The sequence below is a fragment of the Macrobrachium rosenbergii genome, chromosome 48, assembly GCF_040412425.1.
Source record: "Macrobrachium rosenbergii isolate ZJJX-2024 chromosome 48, ASM4041242v1, whole genome shotgun sequence".
In the NCBI taxonomy this organism is placed as follows: Eukaryota; Metazoa; Arthropoda; class Malacostraca; order Decapoda; family Palaemonidae; genus Macrobrachium; species Macrobrachium rosenbergii.
Window position 1 is genome coordinate 62,159,056 of NC_089788.1, and position 16,792 is coordinate 62,175,847.

The 16,792-nt window shown below is 37.8% G+C and overlaps 1 protein-coding gene across 1 annotated transcript in view; it reads right to left on the minus strand.

The window, feature by feature from the left end:
- Positions 1-16,792, minus strand: part of l(2)k14505 (ATP synthase mitochondrial F1 complex assembly factor 2 homolog l(2)k14505) — a 66,558-nt gene that overhangs the window by 28,380 nt on the left and 21,386 nt on the right. The window contains exon 7 of the mRNA XM_067091075.1: positions 6,458-6,638. Within this exon, the coding sequence (XP_066947176.1) occupies positions 6,458-6,638 (181 nt within the window). The remainder of the gene's footprint in view (positions 1-6,457; positions 6,639-16,792) is intronic.

Below are 16,792 nucleotides of genomic sequence, written 5' to 3' on the forward strand. Positions count from 1 at the left end.
TTTTTAATGAATATTTAATATTTAGGTACAGTACTTAACTCTACTTGCGAATTCCTAATGTTTCTCCTATCTTCTGTAAAAAGAAAACAGGACAGCTTGAATAAGATATTATTAATGTAAACACAGCAAAATATCAATAAAATGTTACTTCACTCACAGAATCCATTTACTGTATTACTGTATTAATATACTGATCTATTATCATCATAATATGTATAAAAAAATTATCGTCCAGCATTTATAATGCTTACATTCTCAGAATCAGCTGATTGATCCTACTATGGAAAGAATTTGGAAAATAATTTTTTAGTTGCTAAAAGAAATGATGAACATATTAATGGAATTATCATTTTTAATTTCGTATATAAAAGTAAAATGGGTATACAAAGGTAAACTAAAGTGTTTTAGGGTGATAGTTTAAGGTATATTGTATTTGGTGTAGGACAATAGTTTATGGTACATTTGGTGTTTAAACTATTAAAATAGGCAGTTATAAGCATTTTAGTTTAAGGTATATTTGGTGTTTGAATGATTAAAACAGGCAGTTATAAGCACTTTTAGAGGGGGGTAAACTTAACGTGGATTTTCGCTTTTCGCGGGTGGCTGTGGTCCCTAACCCCCGTGAATAGTGGGGGTCGACTGTACTTACAACTGGATTTACTAAAAACTTTCAGTAGGGCATTAACAAAGAGTCTAAAGTAACTTGGTTTACAGACTTTGTTCATGTCAGGTACTCATCTAGAAGAACAAGGGTATAATTCTCCCCGTGTGGAATTTCCCTATCAGGAAAGCCTGCACGAACTGACTGAGCCATGGCAGTCATATCATCACTGCCCAGCACTATATTATTCCAGGATAAACCACTACCCACTAGAAGGTACAGACACTTCAGATGGGGTTGGATGGACCCTATCAGGGTCTTTCCCAAGGAAAGACTTTGTCGCCATTGGAGGAACTGAAGTGGGAGTCCATAGAATCTAGTGCTTTTGGATTATCGGACCAAACATGGATTCTACTCAGGAGGAAATCATGAACAGTATCAAGGGTGACCTTGTTACTGAGCGTCAGCATATCAGAGATGCTATCCATGATTCCCAGAAGGAATTTAGATCTATCCTGGATATAGAATGAGTATGTGCAAAAATTTCTCACCCTTTAAACTTTCACTTGATGGAAAATACCTCATTAATGAAAGGAAAAATAAAACATTTTTAATTAACTTATATTTTTCATAACTACCAAACCTGAGGTCTTTATGTAAGGGGATTTTCTCAAGCGCTTATCTGGAGTCCGGTTAAAATAGCACAAGGTTTTGGTGGCAACGGGAGATAGCCAATGGGGAAAGGGGTAGGCAAAGCCTGATCTGGATTCCCCCCTAAATGATGCTGTGACACTTCAATTTTCTTCCAGGCCAGGTAACTGTATGAGGGGTGGCTTGAGGTGGGCCATTTACATGAGACCTCAGGTTTGTTAGTTATGTAAAATACAAGTTGATTAAAAATTTGTCATTTATTCATACACAAAACAAACCATGGTCTTTACTTAAGGGGAGGCTTACTTTTGGTGGGAGGATAAAGTAAGCTTTAGAACCAACTGGAGGTTCAGCTCACCTGGGCTCACTTTCTGGTCAATTGTTAGAGCATAAGAAGGAGTCGTATGCCTCTGAACTGTTAAGTGAAAGATTACTTAACAGCCATACATCTGGGCTAAGAGACAATGGGAACTCCTGTCTGCATTGTGTCTTAGAAGAAGGAAAGAACCTATAATAGTTGGAGACAACAAAACTCACATTAGCTACCAACCTTGTTCTGTTGTCAATCCCTCTCTCCCCTTATAAGAGAGAGGAAAAGGACTTGCTTCTATTTAAGAATTTGTATTGTGTAGGAACAATCAAATATGACAAATAGAATGGTTGTTCATTCACCTGCATCTAACCAGTTCTAGCAAATGATGGTTCAAATCTCTCCACAGCCCACACGAAGGGGAGAAGAAGCAAGTGAAAGGAAGAAGGCCAGTCATTTCATTCACTCTCACTTTCATAACCAACATCTTAGGTAAGATGCAAACTGTCCCACTAGAGGCACTGGATGAGCTACACAACTTGTTGCGTAGCCACCACTAGACCCAAGGAAAAAGTGTCCAAGGCCCTATGGGCATTGTCCTGAAGATAGAAGGTGAAGGTCATTTGACGAACCCATGTACCACCCTTCAATATCCTATGAACCAACAAGTTATTTTTGAAAGCAGTGGAAGGGCCAAAACCCCTCATATCATGAGCTTTTGCATGCACTGCATTGGCATCTGTATCTGAAGAGGTACTGTATGCTTGTCTAATTACCTCATGTAGCCAAAATGAGATGGTGTTCTTGGACACTTCTTTCTTGTTCTGGCCTTTGCTATCAATGTCTTGGACACTCAGGCTTGAGATGCCAAGTTCTTTTTTGATAGCTATGCAGCACCCTGACAAAACATAAAAGTAATTCGTCTGAATCGTTATCAACAAAATCTCCAAGGGACGGGATCAAGAATGACTTGAACCTGTCATTGTGAACCAAGGGATTTTGAGTCTTAGCTACGAATTCTGGGACAAATTCGAAGGCTATGGACCCCCAACCCCTTGAGTGTTTAACATTACAAAAGAGGTCATAAAGTTCACCTACTCTTTTTGATGAAGCCAAGACCAGTAAGAAGACCGTCTTGAGTATTAAATTTCTATCTGATGAATGCCGTAAGGGTTTGAATGGAGTACGAGTGAGGCCGCTAAGGACCAGGGATAAAATCCAGTTAGGAGGCTTCAAATCTCTCAGGGAACAGAACTGTTCAAAACTTTTGAAGAGAATAGAGATTTCCCATGAGGAGAAAAGGTCTACAATCAACGCCCCGGTATTCACAGGGGATAGGGACCACAAACACCTGCAAATAGCTAAAATCCATGAATACTTGACATCCCGTCAAAAAATGCTCATAACTGGCTATTTGAATAGTTCAAAAACCAGACCCCTCTCTAAAAACATTTATAACTGCTTATTTCAATAGTTCAAACACCAAATATACCTTAAACTATCATCCTACACAGAACATACCTTAAACTATCACCTAAAACACTTTAATATTTCAAAGTTATCTTACAACATTACCCTTAAAAATATATGGCTTACAGCTAAATGTGAAAACTATTCATTACCCCTATTTTCAAATACATCCATTTTCTCTCATACAGTACTGAAGAAGTCCAATTTTCTATGTACAAAAAGTTAAGTATATCTTAGTTTAACCAGACCACTGAGCTGATTAACAGCTCTCCTAGGGCTGGCCCGAAGGATTAGATTTACTTTTACGTGGCTAAGAACCAACTGGTTACCTAGCAACGGGACCTACAGCTTATTGTGGAATCCGAACCACATTATAGTGAGAAATGAATTTCTATCACCAGAAACAAATTCCTCTTGTTCTTCACTGGCCGGTCGGAGATTCGAACTCGCGACCAACAGAGTGGTAGCTGAGAACGGAACCCGCTCACCCAGCGAGGAACTTTTTCTATGTACAGTACTGTACATGGGGAAACACTGGGAAGTTAAGTACTGTATACAGTACCTTAATATTTAATATGCATTGAAAAAAGAATACAATTTATTGATAGTTTGCTGTGTTTACACTAACATTAATCTTTGAAAATTAGTAAATAATTTTTTATCATAAAAATGTATTTAGTCACGAAAATAACATGAAAATACTGAATATTTCTCAACGAAAAAATCTGCAAATTACCGAATTTTTCACAAATAATTCAGTGATAAGTTCCACAGAAAAATCCATGAATAAGTGAAGCCATGAATCCTGAACCGTAAATAGGCAGGGGTAGACTGTACACCTTTCAAAAGCAGACCTAATCCTATAGCAGCTCTGAAGCCCTTGATGGCTGACACAAAAAGTAGCTTCTCCCTATGGAGGAATATGAGGAAGTCTGCTACTTGCTGAATAGAAGTTCTGACTGGAGAGAAACCCTATTGATGACATGAATCACAGTAGGCGGCAAATTTCCCTTGGCTGTAGATGATTTCCTGAGATAGCCTGACATTTCTGTTGCTGCTCTGTGAGAAAAGCCTCTTGCTCGCAGGAGATACTGGATAGTCTCCAGACATGATGAGACAGGGAACCAACCGACTGGTGGAACCTCTCCAAGTGTGGTTGGCAAAGGAGGTTATACCAGGGGGGAATCTCTCTCATTGCCTCGGTCAGCAGGGCCAGAAGATTGGGGTACTACTCTGCATGTGGCCACAAGGAAGCCATCAGGGTCATCCTGAGGTTGTGAGAAGTCATAACTCTGTTGATTACTTGACGGATCAGGCAACAGGGGGGAAAGATGCAAGTGTCCAGATTGTCTTCTGCTGCGGCCCAAGGATCTGGAATGACCAAGCATACCTCTAGTTTCCTGTTGTATCTAGTCACAAACAGATCTATCACTGGTCTTCCCCACAGATGGAACAACCTTTCCGCTACTTCCAGATGAAATGACCACTCTGTCCTTAGCACTTGACCTTGACGACTCAGCTTGTCTGCCACTATGTTCCTCTTGCCTGGAATGTATCTGGCTGAGAGATCCATCGAGTGAGTCACCATCCAATGGTACAATTGTACCGTCAAATCGTGAAGTTGACAGGAAACTAGGCTCCCTTGTTTGTTGACACAAGCCACCACTGTGATATTGTCAGACATGAGAACTGCGGAGTGCCCCATCACCCTTTCTTGAAACTCCTGAAGGGCTAGGAAAGCCCTTCAGGAGTTTCAGGATGTTGAGGTGAAGCTATTTGTCTTGGTGATCCCACACACCTGAGGTCAGAATATCTTCCAGGTGTGCTCCCCAACCCTTTTTCGAGGTGCCTGAGAACAGAAGAATCTCCGAAGGGGGAGAGTGAAGGCACACTCCTATGGTCAGGTTTCTACCGTCCAGCCACCATGCTAAGTCCTGTCTCACTCCCTTCAAGAGAGGAACTCAGAAAAGGGAGAATCCTTTGATGGGGACCAAAACTTTTTCAACCTCCACTGAAGGGATCAAAGGTGGAGATGTCCATGAGGAACGAGCTTTTCCAGGGACAACGGGTGACCTAGAATGATCTGCCCCTGATGTGCTGGTTGCTTTTGTCTCCAGAGTAAGGACTGAACAATGGTCCTGAACTTGTCAATGCATGGATCTGATGGGAAGACCCTCGCCATTATCATGTCTATAAGCATGCCCAGGTAAAGAATCCTTTGGCTGGGCGCAAGATTTTACTTCTCCACATTTATCACTATTCCTAGGCTGTGACAAAATTGGAGTAGACAGTCCCTGTCTTGGATTAACGTTACCCGAGAACTCACCAGGACCAGCCATTGTCGAGGTACCTCAAGATGCGTATCCTGTGTGAATGAGCCCAGGTCGAAACTAGGATGAACACTCTTGTGAACACCTGTGGGACAGTAGAAAGGCCGAAGCAAAGCACCTTGAATTGGTATACTGTCTCTCCCAGACTGAAGCGAAGAAACTTTCAAAATGACTGATGTACTGGAATCTGGAAGTATGCATCCTTCAAGTCTATTGGAGCATTAAGTCAAACTTCCTGATGGCTGCTAGAGCTGTACGAGGGGGGTCTCCATCTTGAACCGACTCTTTCTGATTAAAAGGTTGAGAGTAGAGAGGTCTATGATTGGTCTCTAATCACCCGATGCCTTCAGTACCAGAAAGGCATGGCTGTAGAGGCCTGGGGAAAGATCCTTCACAACCTCCACAGCGCCTTTTTCCATCATTTTTCTCATTTCTTCTTGGAGAGCCAGATACTTTGTCAAGTCTTATAACTAAGAAAGTATCTGCTGGAGTTACTGTGTCCTGTGGTGAGGCAATGGCAGTGTTGCTGCCCCTTTCTTCCTCTGTCTCAAACTTTCACATTTCCCTCTGTCTGCCATCTAAGGAAGAAGTCTCAGAAATTCTGCATCTTTGGCAGAATAATGTCACCTTTTGAAAAAATCTGATCCTTTTTTTTGCCTGCTAATAAATGCAAATGGAAAAATTCATCCAACCTTATCCCAAATGAAATATGACATGAAAAAATAAGGTAGCTTAGCCAAGAAAACAATGATAGATGCTAACATCAGTTAGAAAGGGGTCATCAATTATTTTCTTGACAATTCAGCTGCACTGAAAGCAATATGGCATGATTATAAAAAGAGATTTTCCAACTGTATGAACAGTATGACTTCCTCAAGTGGTAGAATACTTAACTTATATATGAATCACAGATTTCTCTCATCTAGTACATGACTGTTTTTGACTAACAATCATTAAACTATAAGTAACAGCAGAGAAAAATGAGAAGACTGTACACTGTCTCAGCTTTTCCTTGATGGGATTTGACTATGTTTTATACTTTTCACACAAAAATATGTATAGCTTTTGGAGAAAAAATAATGATAATAAACTTACCATGAACTGCCCATATATCATACGACAAAAGATAACGCCGTACTGCTTCTCTAATTTCTGCAGAAATATCTGCACCACAGATTCCATCGCAAGGTTTAAGGTTCACATTAAATTTTTTATTAAACCATCCCAATAGAGGATCCCATTCTCTCTTCAAAAGCTCTATAAGGTCATCCGTACCCTGAAAAGTAAGGAAATGTTATTCAAACAGTTGTGTGAAAAATATCTCCTCAGGTCGTTATCTAAAATTGTGATAATGCTATGTGAAAAATATCTCCCCAAGTCATTACCTAAAACTGTGATAACAATACTGTATAGATATGTTCACCACTTCTTTAACTAACAGCTCAAAATTATGGAGGACTCTTCTTCCTTACTTCTTCTAAAACTTTAGATAGTTTTATGAAACTAATATTTTTTTCAGATCTTCCACAAATATTCAAAATGGATGATAATCTTTAAAGTTATGCCGACTGTAATAAGGTATGATTCATATGAGAAAGGTAAATTACGTGCACAGACAAACCCACGGCAAAAAAATTATTGCATAATATAAACTTTCTGGGGATTTGGAGTGTCCAATACTGCACTGTATTGGCAATTATATAATTTTTTTAAAAACAAAAATATTTTTTCTATACAAGCCCATTAATTTTCCACAGCCTTTTGTCCACTGACACAAAGTACCATACATTTCACAAAATCCTCCCAGTTCCAGCTAGTTGGTTGTGTAAGTGCACCAGTTCGAGAAGGCCAAAACCAGCAATCTAAATCCTTTAATAATGTCGTCTTAACATGAAAATATTTAGGAAGTGGGGAGAGAGTTGAGCAGTTTTCCTGTAAAAGTAATGTGCTTATATAGAAAAATGACATTTTTATAATAAAATAAAGTTTTATATATACTTACCAAATAATTACATAACTATAGTTTCTACTTTACGCAGCAGCTCAAAATTCAAAATTCACTGTAGCGCTCTTTTCTTTCCGGTGTAGGTATACTGCCCTGCCCACTTTCAGGGAAGAACGGGTACAACACAGCTAAACAGCTCAATTCATTTATGCGCCATGTCCATAAGAGGGGAGGAGGGAGGGCTCTGATCATGTAATTATTTGGCAAGTATATATAAAACTTTATTTTATTATAAAAATGTCATTTTCATATAAGTAACTTACCAAATAATTACATAGCTGAACCCCACGTTGATTGGAGGTGGGATGAATGGACATATACTACCCCAAAAGAAACTTTATTATGGAGAAGAATTTGGAATAGAAAGTTAGCCAACATTTTGAAATGCTTGTTGTAACCTCACCTGGTGAGGAGCAACGGCAGATGGGTACTGCATCTGGTCGAAGCTCCTCTCGACCTGTAGCAGCGTGGCAGTAGAGCCAAGGGTTGCTTCTACTTGAGTGGGTTCTTTGTAATGTAGGAGGTTATCACGGGTTGCAAAAGCTTACAATCCAAAAAAGGACACATAAATAATATGTGTATATGCCCTTGCCCTGGGAGCAGTACAACAGAAAACAAAGACCAGATAAAAAATAACCTACACCACCACAAAATTTAATCAAAACCATAAAAACAAAGATTGGTGACACTCAGCGCTCACCAGACTTCCCAAGAAGTGCAACTATCCTTATTCAAGGAGAGTGGGTAGAGGAAAAGGAAGGCGTTCCTCCTATCCTTCATTCCCAATACCATGCCAGCTGCAAAGAACAGACCTAAAGTACTGCATTTTTCGTATACCATTTCAATATCCGTTAGGTAGAACATGGCAAACACTGACTTGCACCTCCAATATGTTGATTGCAAGATTGAAGAGAGAGATGGATTACATCTGAATGCCTAGGACACAGCCACCGCTCTTATTTCATAGTTTTTACTTTACATAAGGGTAGTAAATCATCATGAACCCCGAATGTGCTTCCGAAGTCACAGATCTTAAAAAGAATGTTAATGCATTCTTGGAGAATGGATGGCTAGGGTCTTTCATGGAACACCAAAGATTTGAGGAAGAACCTCTGAGACTTCTGGTTCTTTCTAGGTATACTCTTAAGGTTCTTACAGGAGAGAGGACTTTCTCTTGATCAGATGGACTGAGTACTTCAGACAGGCTCTTGATTGAAAAAAAGCGAGGCCAAGGGTTAGTCGGGTCCTCATTCTTGGCCAAGAAACCCAAAATAAGTGAGTATACAGCATTCCCTTGAGAAAAGCCTACCCTTTTATCAATGGCATGTAGCTTACTAGCTCTCCTAGCTGTAGCTAATGCCATCAAGAATGAGGTCTTCTTCATTAGATTCCTAAGTGAGGAGGATTCAAGTTCAAACACTGGTCCTGACAGCCATTTAAGGACGACGTCCAAGTGCCAAGTGACTTTGCTTACTAGTACGTACTAAAAAATTAATTAAATCGCTGATGTCTTGATTTGAAGACAGGTCCACTCTTCTATGTTTGAATATGGAACTCAACATTGCCCTGTAACCCTTGATGGTAGATGTTGCAAGTCCTTTCAGGGTTCTAGGATGTAACAGAAAATCTGCGATCTGGGCTACAGATGTATGAGAAGAGGAGATATTTTGCTCCTGGCACCACTTCCGAAAAACTGTCCACTTGGCTTGGTAGACTGATGCAGATGATCGTCGCCTACACTTAGCAATAGCCTCTGCAGCCTTCCTTGAAAAACCTTTTGCTCTGACAAGCTGTCATCTAAAGCCTGTCAGAGTGAGAGTGGATAACCCTAGATGGAATCTGTGAAAGTGCGGCTTTTTGAGAAGATTTCTCTTCTGAAGAAGTAGCCTTGAAAAGTCCGTCAGTAGACTTAGATCTGGGAACCACTCCTTGAGGGCCAAAAGGGAGTGACTAGGGTCATCGACACATTGCTGTGTGTGTTGAACTTTTTCAATACGTCCCTCACCAGAGCCGGGGAACAATACAGAGGAAGATGATGGTTCCTCGATATTGCAAACAGGTCTATCGATGGCTTTCCCCATAGCTTCCACAGGTCGGTGCACACCTGTGGATTGAGTGTCCACTCTGTTGGTAGAACCTGTTTGCCATGACTCAATTCATCCCCCAAGATGTTCATTCTCCCCTGAATGAAGCGGGTCACCACTCAGGTCTCGTTGCTTAGTGCCCACAAAAGAAAATCCTTGGTCGCATCCTGGAGCAAAAAAGAATGAGACCCTCCTTGGTTCTTGATGTAAGCCAGGGCGGTCATGCTGTCCGAATGGACTGCCACTGTCTTGTTGAAAGTCTGCATTGCAAAGTGCTGAAGTGCAAGATGAATAGCCTTTAATTCTTTTACATTGATGTGGAGGTTTCTTTCGCTTGGAGACCACGTTCCTGAAACCTCCATATCGTTGAGAAGAGCTCCCCAACCCAGATCCGAAGCGTCTGAGTATAATGTTAGGTCTGGGTTCATTGGAGCCAGAGACTTTCCTGTCATAAATCTGTCCTTCACCAGCCACCACTGAAGGTCCTCTTTGATCTCAGGAGTAACGCTGAAGACGAACGAATCCGGGAACGACTCCCTTTGCCAACTGGCCTTAAGGTAAAATTGCAGTACTCTTGTGTGTAGCCTGCCTAATGGAACAAACTTCTCTATGGAAGAGGGGGTTCCCAGGAGACTCATCCATGCATTGGCTGAGCAGGAGGGGCAAGCTATGAAGTTTTGGACTTTTCTGAGACAATTTATGATCCTTTGTTGGGACAGAAAAGACAGAAAACTCAAGAGAGTCTATCACTATATTAGCTGACTATCAGCTCTCACAGGGCTGGCCCGAAGGATTAGGATGAAATGACATGTCTAGGCTAGAAGCCTAGCACTGGGACCAAATAGGTCACTCGCTAATGATGAATGAACGAAAATGAAAATGATATTAAAAGCTGTAAAAAGGCATACGCTTTCATACTGGAACACACTCACACAATAAATACATTTATACTCATGTTTCCATATATACTCATTAAAAAGGTATATTAAAGTTCAAAATAAATAAAGTACAATCATAAAATTTACTTGTTTTAAAATTCATTATACTGATTGATTGATCTTTTATATTTTATCAATTAACTCACAGCTTCTCATGAACATTAAAATGGGTATTACTGAAAATGTTGAAGATTCCGACAAAATTTCTTTTATTGGTCTACTTCCAAAATTTGATAATTGCTGCAGGTTATATTTTGGACATTCACACAGTATATGCTTAATTGTTATCAACACATTGCAATCTGGGCATTTGGGAGGAGGGCCACATGGACTGTTCATTAAGTGTCCATGTTTCAAACGAGTATGGCCTATTCAAAGATGAGTCAGAATTACTTGTGTGTGTATCTCTCTCTGATATGACAAACTCCATTTTCTGACACTGGATTTTATCTGTTTTAATTTATTATTTTCAGGTTCCTCGTTCCATATATTTTGCCATTTACTTACAATGACTATTTTTATATATATTGTATAGTCACTAATAGGGATGTCTACATTTGCTCTTGTGATGTGGACTGCTTCTTTAGCTGCTTTATCAGCCTCTTCATTTCCCTTAATCCCAACATGGGCAGAGATCCAACATATTTCAATATTTTTTCCCTTATTATACAATTTATGGAGTGAAAACTTTATATGTTGTATAATATTTTTTTATTATAGATTTGAATAGCCCCTATAGTGCTTCTGGAGTCACTATAAATCACAAAATTATTACATGACGCTTCTCTAATTATTTTTATGGTTGATACTATTGCACATAACTCAGCTGTAAATACTGGAGAGTTATCTGGTAGAGAGAACTGATATGTTTTGTCTGGGGATACTGCAGCATATCACACTCCATATTGTGACTTAGATCCGTCAGTGTATATTGCGTAATGTGGACCTTTTCGGATTATATGTTCTACTGTGTTGTCTATGGTATTCTGGAGTATATAATGTGTGTTGTCTATGGTATTCTGGAGTATATGAATGACATTTTGATAAATATTTCATGTGCATACAAATTCTTATTTTATTCATTGTTCAAGGAGGAGGTAATTTTAATATTAAAGGTAATTGTACATTTATATTTAGCGACTCAAACAATCTTCTAGCTCTAACTGGGAAAGGAGGTGGATGAGTGTTTATAAACACATCTCTTAATCCAAATAATTTTTTGGTTGGGGAATCATTTGTCTGAATTCTCAGAGCACTCTTCATTGCTACTAGCTTTCTATGGAGAGACAGAGGTAGTTCTCCACATTCAACTTGTAAAGAAGACGGTGATGATCGAAAAGTTCCTGAACATATTCTAAGACCTTCATTATGAACTAGGTCTACCGTTTTCAGCATTGCATCTGATGCTGAGCCATATATTTTGCTTCCATAATCAACAATAGACAGCACTGTTGCTTTATACAGTAAAGTAAGGGTGTCTATCGGCTCCCAAAGTAGTGTTCGATAGTTTTTTAATTAGGTTTAATGCTCTTTTACATTTTGATTTCATGTAAGTTATGTGGGCTTTCCAGTTCAAGTGAGTATCAAACACTAAACCCAAAAATTTTGCTGTTTGGCCAATTGGTATGGAATGATTTCTGATTTTTAAATCTATTTCTTCACCTTTTTTCCACTTTTTATTTTTATAAAACATTACTGCTTGAGTCTTTTGTATAGAAAATTTGAAGCCTGCAGATGAGGCTCATTCATCTATTTTTACTACAGTTTTATTAATGATTCGCTCTGCATGTTTTATGCGAGATGCTGAATGATATATGGCAAAATCATCCATGTACAAGTTACTTTTAATTCCAATAGGTAGATTATTACTGATACATTTATTGCTAATGTAAACAGTGTGCCACTAAGGACGCTTCCTCGTGGAACACCATTTTCTAGTCGAAATGTACCTGACAATACATCATCAATTCTCACTTGAAAAGTGCGATTTGTCAGAAAATTTTCGATAAACCTAGGTAAATATTTTTATGTGACGTTTTTAATATTGCATACCTTCATGTAGTATCATTAGCCTTTTCAATGTCAAAAAAAGACGGCTATAGTAATTTGTTTTCGTTCAAATCCTCTTCATATGTGGTCTTCCAAGTTTGACAGAGAATCCAGTGTCAATCTGTTACATTGTGACCCAAATTGAGTGGGAGTCAAAACTTTGTTTTCTCGAATGTGCCATGCTAGTCGAGCATTTACCATTTTTTCTAGTAGTTTGCATAGACAACTAGTTAAAGGAATTAGTCTGTAATTGTTTACATTTCTGGGATCTTTTCCAGGTTTGGGGATAGGAATAATTATAGCTGTAAGTGGTTATAAAACTCTAATAAGTATGTCTTTGCCAAAGGTACTACATGGCAGATCATTTCAAAACAAATACTGTCACCTCCAGGGGCAGATTTATTGCTATTCAACAGAGCAAATTCTAACTCTTCCATATTAAATTTTCTATTGTAATAAATATCTTCTATGGTTTCAAAATTTATTGTTATTAACTCTATATTATTTTTCCTTGTTTGGAAATGCTCATCTAAATTTTGTAGTTAATTACTTTTGCTAAATTTTCACCTATTACATTACTTATTTCTTTAGGATCAAGTATTCTTTTCCCATCTTTTATTATGGCATGTCTAGGTGGTTTAACACGGGTACCATTTATTTTCCTGAATTTTTCCCATATTTTTTGTATGGGAGTATTATTAGAGAGATCTGATACATATTTTCTCCATGAAATTATTCCTCCTTGAATTACTTCTCTTTTAAATTTTGCAGATATTTTGTTGTATATAGGTTTTAATGTATTAATTTTTAATAATAATATAGTCAGCTTTTGTATGGGTCCTTCTAATATCGGTGACGTTTTGTTTATTTTACTGAATTTTCTATTCAAATTATCTAATCGTCTTCCAATTTGGCGTTTTATTTTTATTAATTCTGTTAGTTTTTCACACCATCAGACCACCATGGGACTTTGTGTTTTGTTGGATGAGATTTGGATTTTGGTATTGCTTTATCAGCTGCATTTGTAATGAAATCAACAAGAAATTTATTAGTTTCATTATGGTCGTATAAATATTCAAATGGTGGGATACTCCTAGTGTGGAATTCATATTGCTCCTACTCTGCTTTATAAATGTTATATTGAGGACATGCTTGGTGGGATTATTTTGTAATAATGAAATTAATATTGGGAAATGATCACTTGTATGCAAGTCGTCCACTGTATTCCAATCCAATCTGTTAACTGTTTGTCGTGCAAAGAGTTAAGTCGATTAAGGAAAATGTTCCATGTGTTTTAGAAAAATATGTGTTGATTTCGTTATCATTTATGCAGCACATGTCACATGAATCTATGAATTCTTCTATTTTACTTCCTGCTCTATTTGAGTCTGTACAATTACAGTCCCACATCGGGTTGTGGGCATTAAAATCACTTACTATTAATGTAGGTTCCTTGGCATTATTAAGTAATTCTTTAAGTTTGTCAGTCATAATTTTTATTGGTATGATTGGATTGGTTGCATAAATTATAAATTACATAATTATCGTTATTTATTCGTATTCTAATACTCGATACTTGCAGATCAGTAAAGTTTACAGGTACGTTGTCAAAACATACCTTGTTATGTACATATATAGCAATACCTAAGTTTGCTTCTTCCTCTCTAGATGAAGATGCAAGTAAGGTATATTTACTTACTGTTTTGTTGACATGCTGTAAACATAATATCATAGGTTCGTATTCTTTTAGTAATCGTTGCATTTCTCCTAGGTGTAATCTGGTCTGCAGACCATTTACATTCCATTGTATAATATAGCTATTGAAAATATTGTTATAGTGGTCGAGTTTTACTCTCTTTTTTTTTGTATTATCAACTTGGATTTTTTCTCACGACATTCATTTGTTTTTCTTTATAATATACTAAGTGCTCAATGCACAAGCAACCTTTTTCATGGGTACTCAAATCTGTGGTTTCTTTTTTTCCATATTTCATAAGGTTTCTTATAATGTTTGTTAAACCATCTTTTGTTATGTTTTTGTTATTGTTGCACAATGCAATGAAACAATCATTACATCCACAAGAGTTGTCATGTATATTTCTTTCTTTATTTGTTCTTGTTGTACCAATTATTGGTGATGGAGTAATCTCTTCTCCTTTGACATATTCACTGTTGTCTAAGGTACGTTTGTCTTCCAGTTCTTCAGTATTTTGGATATCTGTATTCATTGGTTTTACTATTATTTTAGGAGATAATGGTATATTAACTTTTTTTGTTTTTGTTCTTTCTTCATATCTTTTGTCTTTGATTTGACCGATGTTTCTCTAACAATTGTTGGTTTCTTTGTTTTGGGTGGTGTTCTTTCCAATGGCCTTTTTTTTATCTTTAATTTCCAGTCTATCAGGTCCCTCCTCTGTTACTTCCATAGTAGCATCCTCCTGTGTTCCTATTTGCATTAATGTTTCAAATGAATTTGATAAAATGTTATCCATATCATTTGTGCCCGTTTCTGTATTCTTTGCCATTTTATTCTTTGCCATTTTAATTTCTTCTTGCAATTTACTTTTCTGTGCTTTGTTACTTCTATTTCTATGTACTGTTTTTTGTTTCATTTTTGGTTCCTGTTATTGAAGAATATGTATGTTTCTTAGATGGATCTTGCATTCCTCTCACTTTTAATTCCAACTTAGCCTCTTTTATAGACATCCCTGTTTGTTCTTGTAGCATTTTCAATTCTGTATTGTATATGCAGTACATACATTCTTTGGACCTTGCATGATGATCCTGTCCACAGTTTACACATTTTGGCTCACTACATTTCCATTGTGTGGCACGTTCATCAGATCCACAATAAGCACATATAGGTTAATTACGACAGTTTTTCTTCGTGTGTCCACATTTACTACAATTTTGACATTGTAGTGGCTTTGGAACATAAGGTCTCAGTTCTCTATTTTTTATTTTTTTGCCCAAAATTTTTATTTTTGTATATCATTTTAAGAGAGTAAATCTTGTCCTTCAAATTTTATTTTCATGCAATTTACTTAATACTTTTATTATTCTGTTTTTTTGTTGTCACTTGGTATTATATATACTAAATGACATTTCTGTCAATCTTGGACTTTAGTTTGTATCTGTTTCATTTTAAGAGAGTCCAACAAGCATATTCTTATCAACATAAGGCAGTTGTGATCATTATTTTTTTGTTTTTTTCAGGAAGGTTGTTACAGGAGGTTCAGTACAACTGTGCTGAGTCACTACCATCAAAGGGCCCAGGGTACTGTATTTTTATAATAAAATAAAGTTTGTCATACTTACCTGCTTATTTACTTTTACATTCAAAAACATTGTCAATACTTTTACTGATAGATAGTCTTCAGACTGGTTTTGTTGTCACCATTGGAGTATAGGATTTAGGCAAACATATGTCTTGGCGCCTTGGTTCCTTACCTGTTATTTTATTTGTCTAAATGACATTTCCTCTGTCGCTTCTCTTGAAAGAACGAGAGTCCACCCGAGTGTCTTTAATCAAATCCTTGGGGCGTCCAACGACAACATGGCCTAAGATTAGTTGTTCTGTTTCCATCAGGCCTAGAAACCTCTGACCAACTTTCACTCCCTCAATCACCAGCAGACTCCAACGCACGAGGAGTTCAAAATCTGCGCAAAGTTACCTTCTGAGTCAAGGTTGGGGGATCAAGCATTAGAAGGGTTAACGACAAATTTACTTCTTTTGGAGGAAGACCTGATTTAACTTGTTGTGCACTGGAATCAGCAAAGACTAAGGCTCCAGTGTGTGATCTACATTTGGATTCCTTTTTTTTTCCAAAACCAAAATCAAAACAGTCCACAGAAGCGTGCCTTCCACAAATCCAAAGTTCAGAATACTCAAGTGGAAAAGTTTTGAAAATCCAACGTCAACTGGTGTTGACAATCACTCTGAATAGAAAATGGGAATGGTTCCATCAAAGGGCCCAGGGGTACTCAAATCTTTATTTTCACTTAGCATAAAGCTATTTGAGGCATGAACAAAATTAACCATAAAGATTTGAAAAAAAATTAACCTGAAAACCTTAAAAAGATATCAGCTTTTCATGGAGTTTTATTCTTCCACCAATGGCACAAATGAGAACGGACTCCCTACCCTACCCCACAGAGGATGGCACAACATGATTAGAGTGGTCCAAGTGCAAGCCAAACCCACTTGCAAGGACTGAGAGTAATACAAGCATACAATCATCCCCACCCTAATCATGTTATGGGCAAACTGGATAGAATGCTGAGTGTCCTACCCATAGAACCATAGAACCAGACCCCCCTGGAATCCGTGGTCCAGCCCTAACAAATAGTTCCG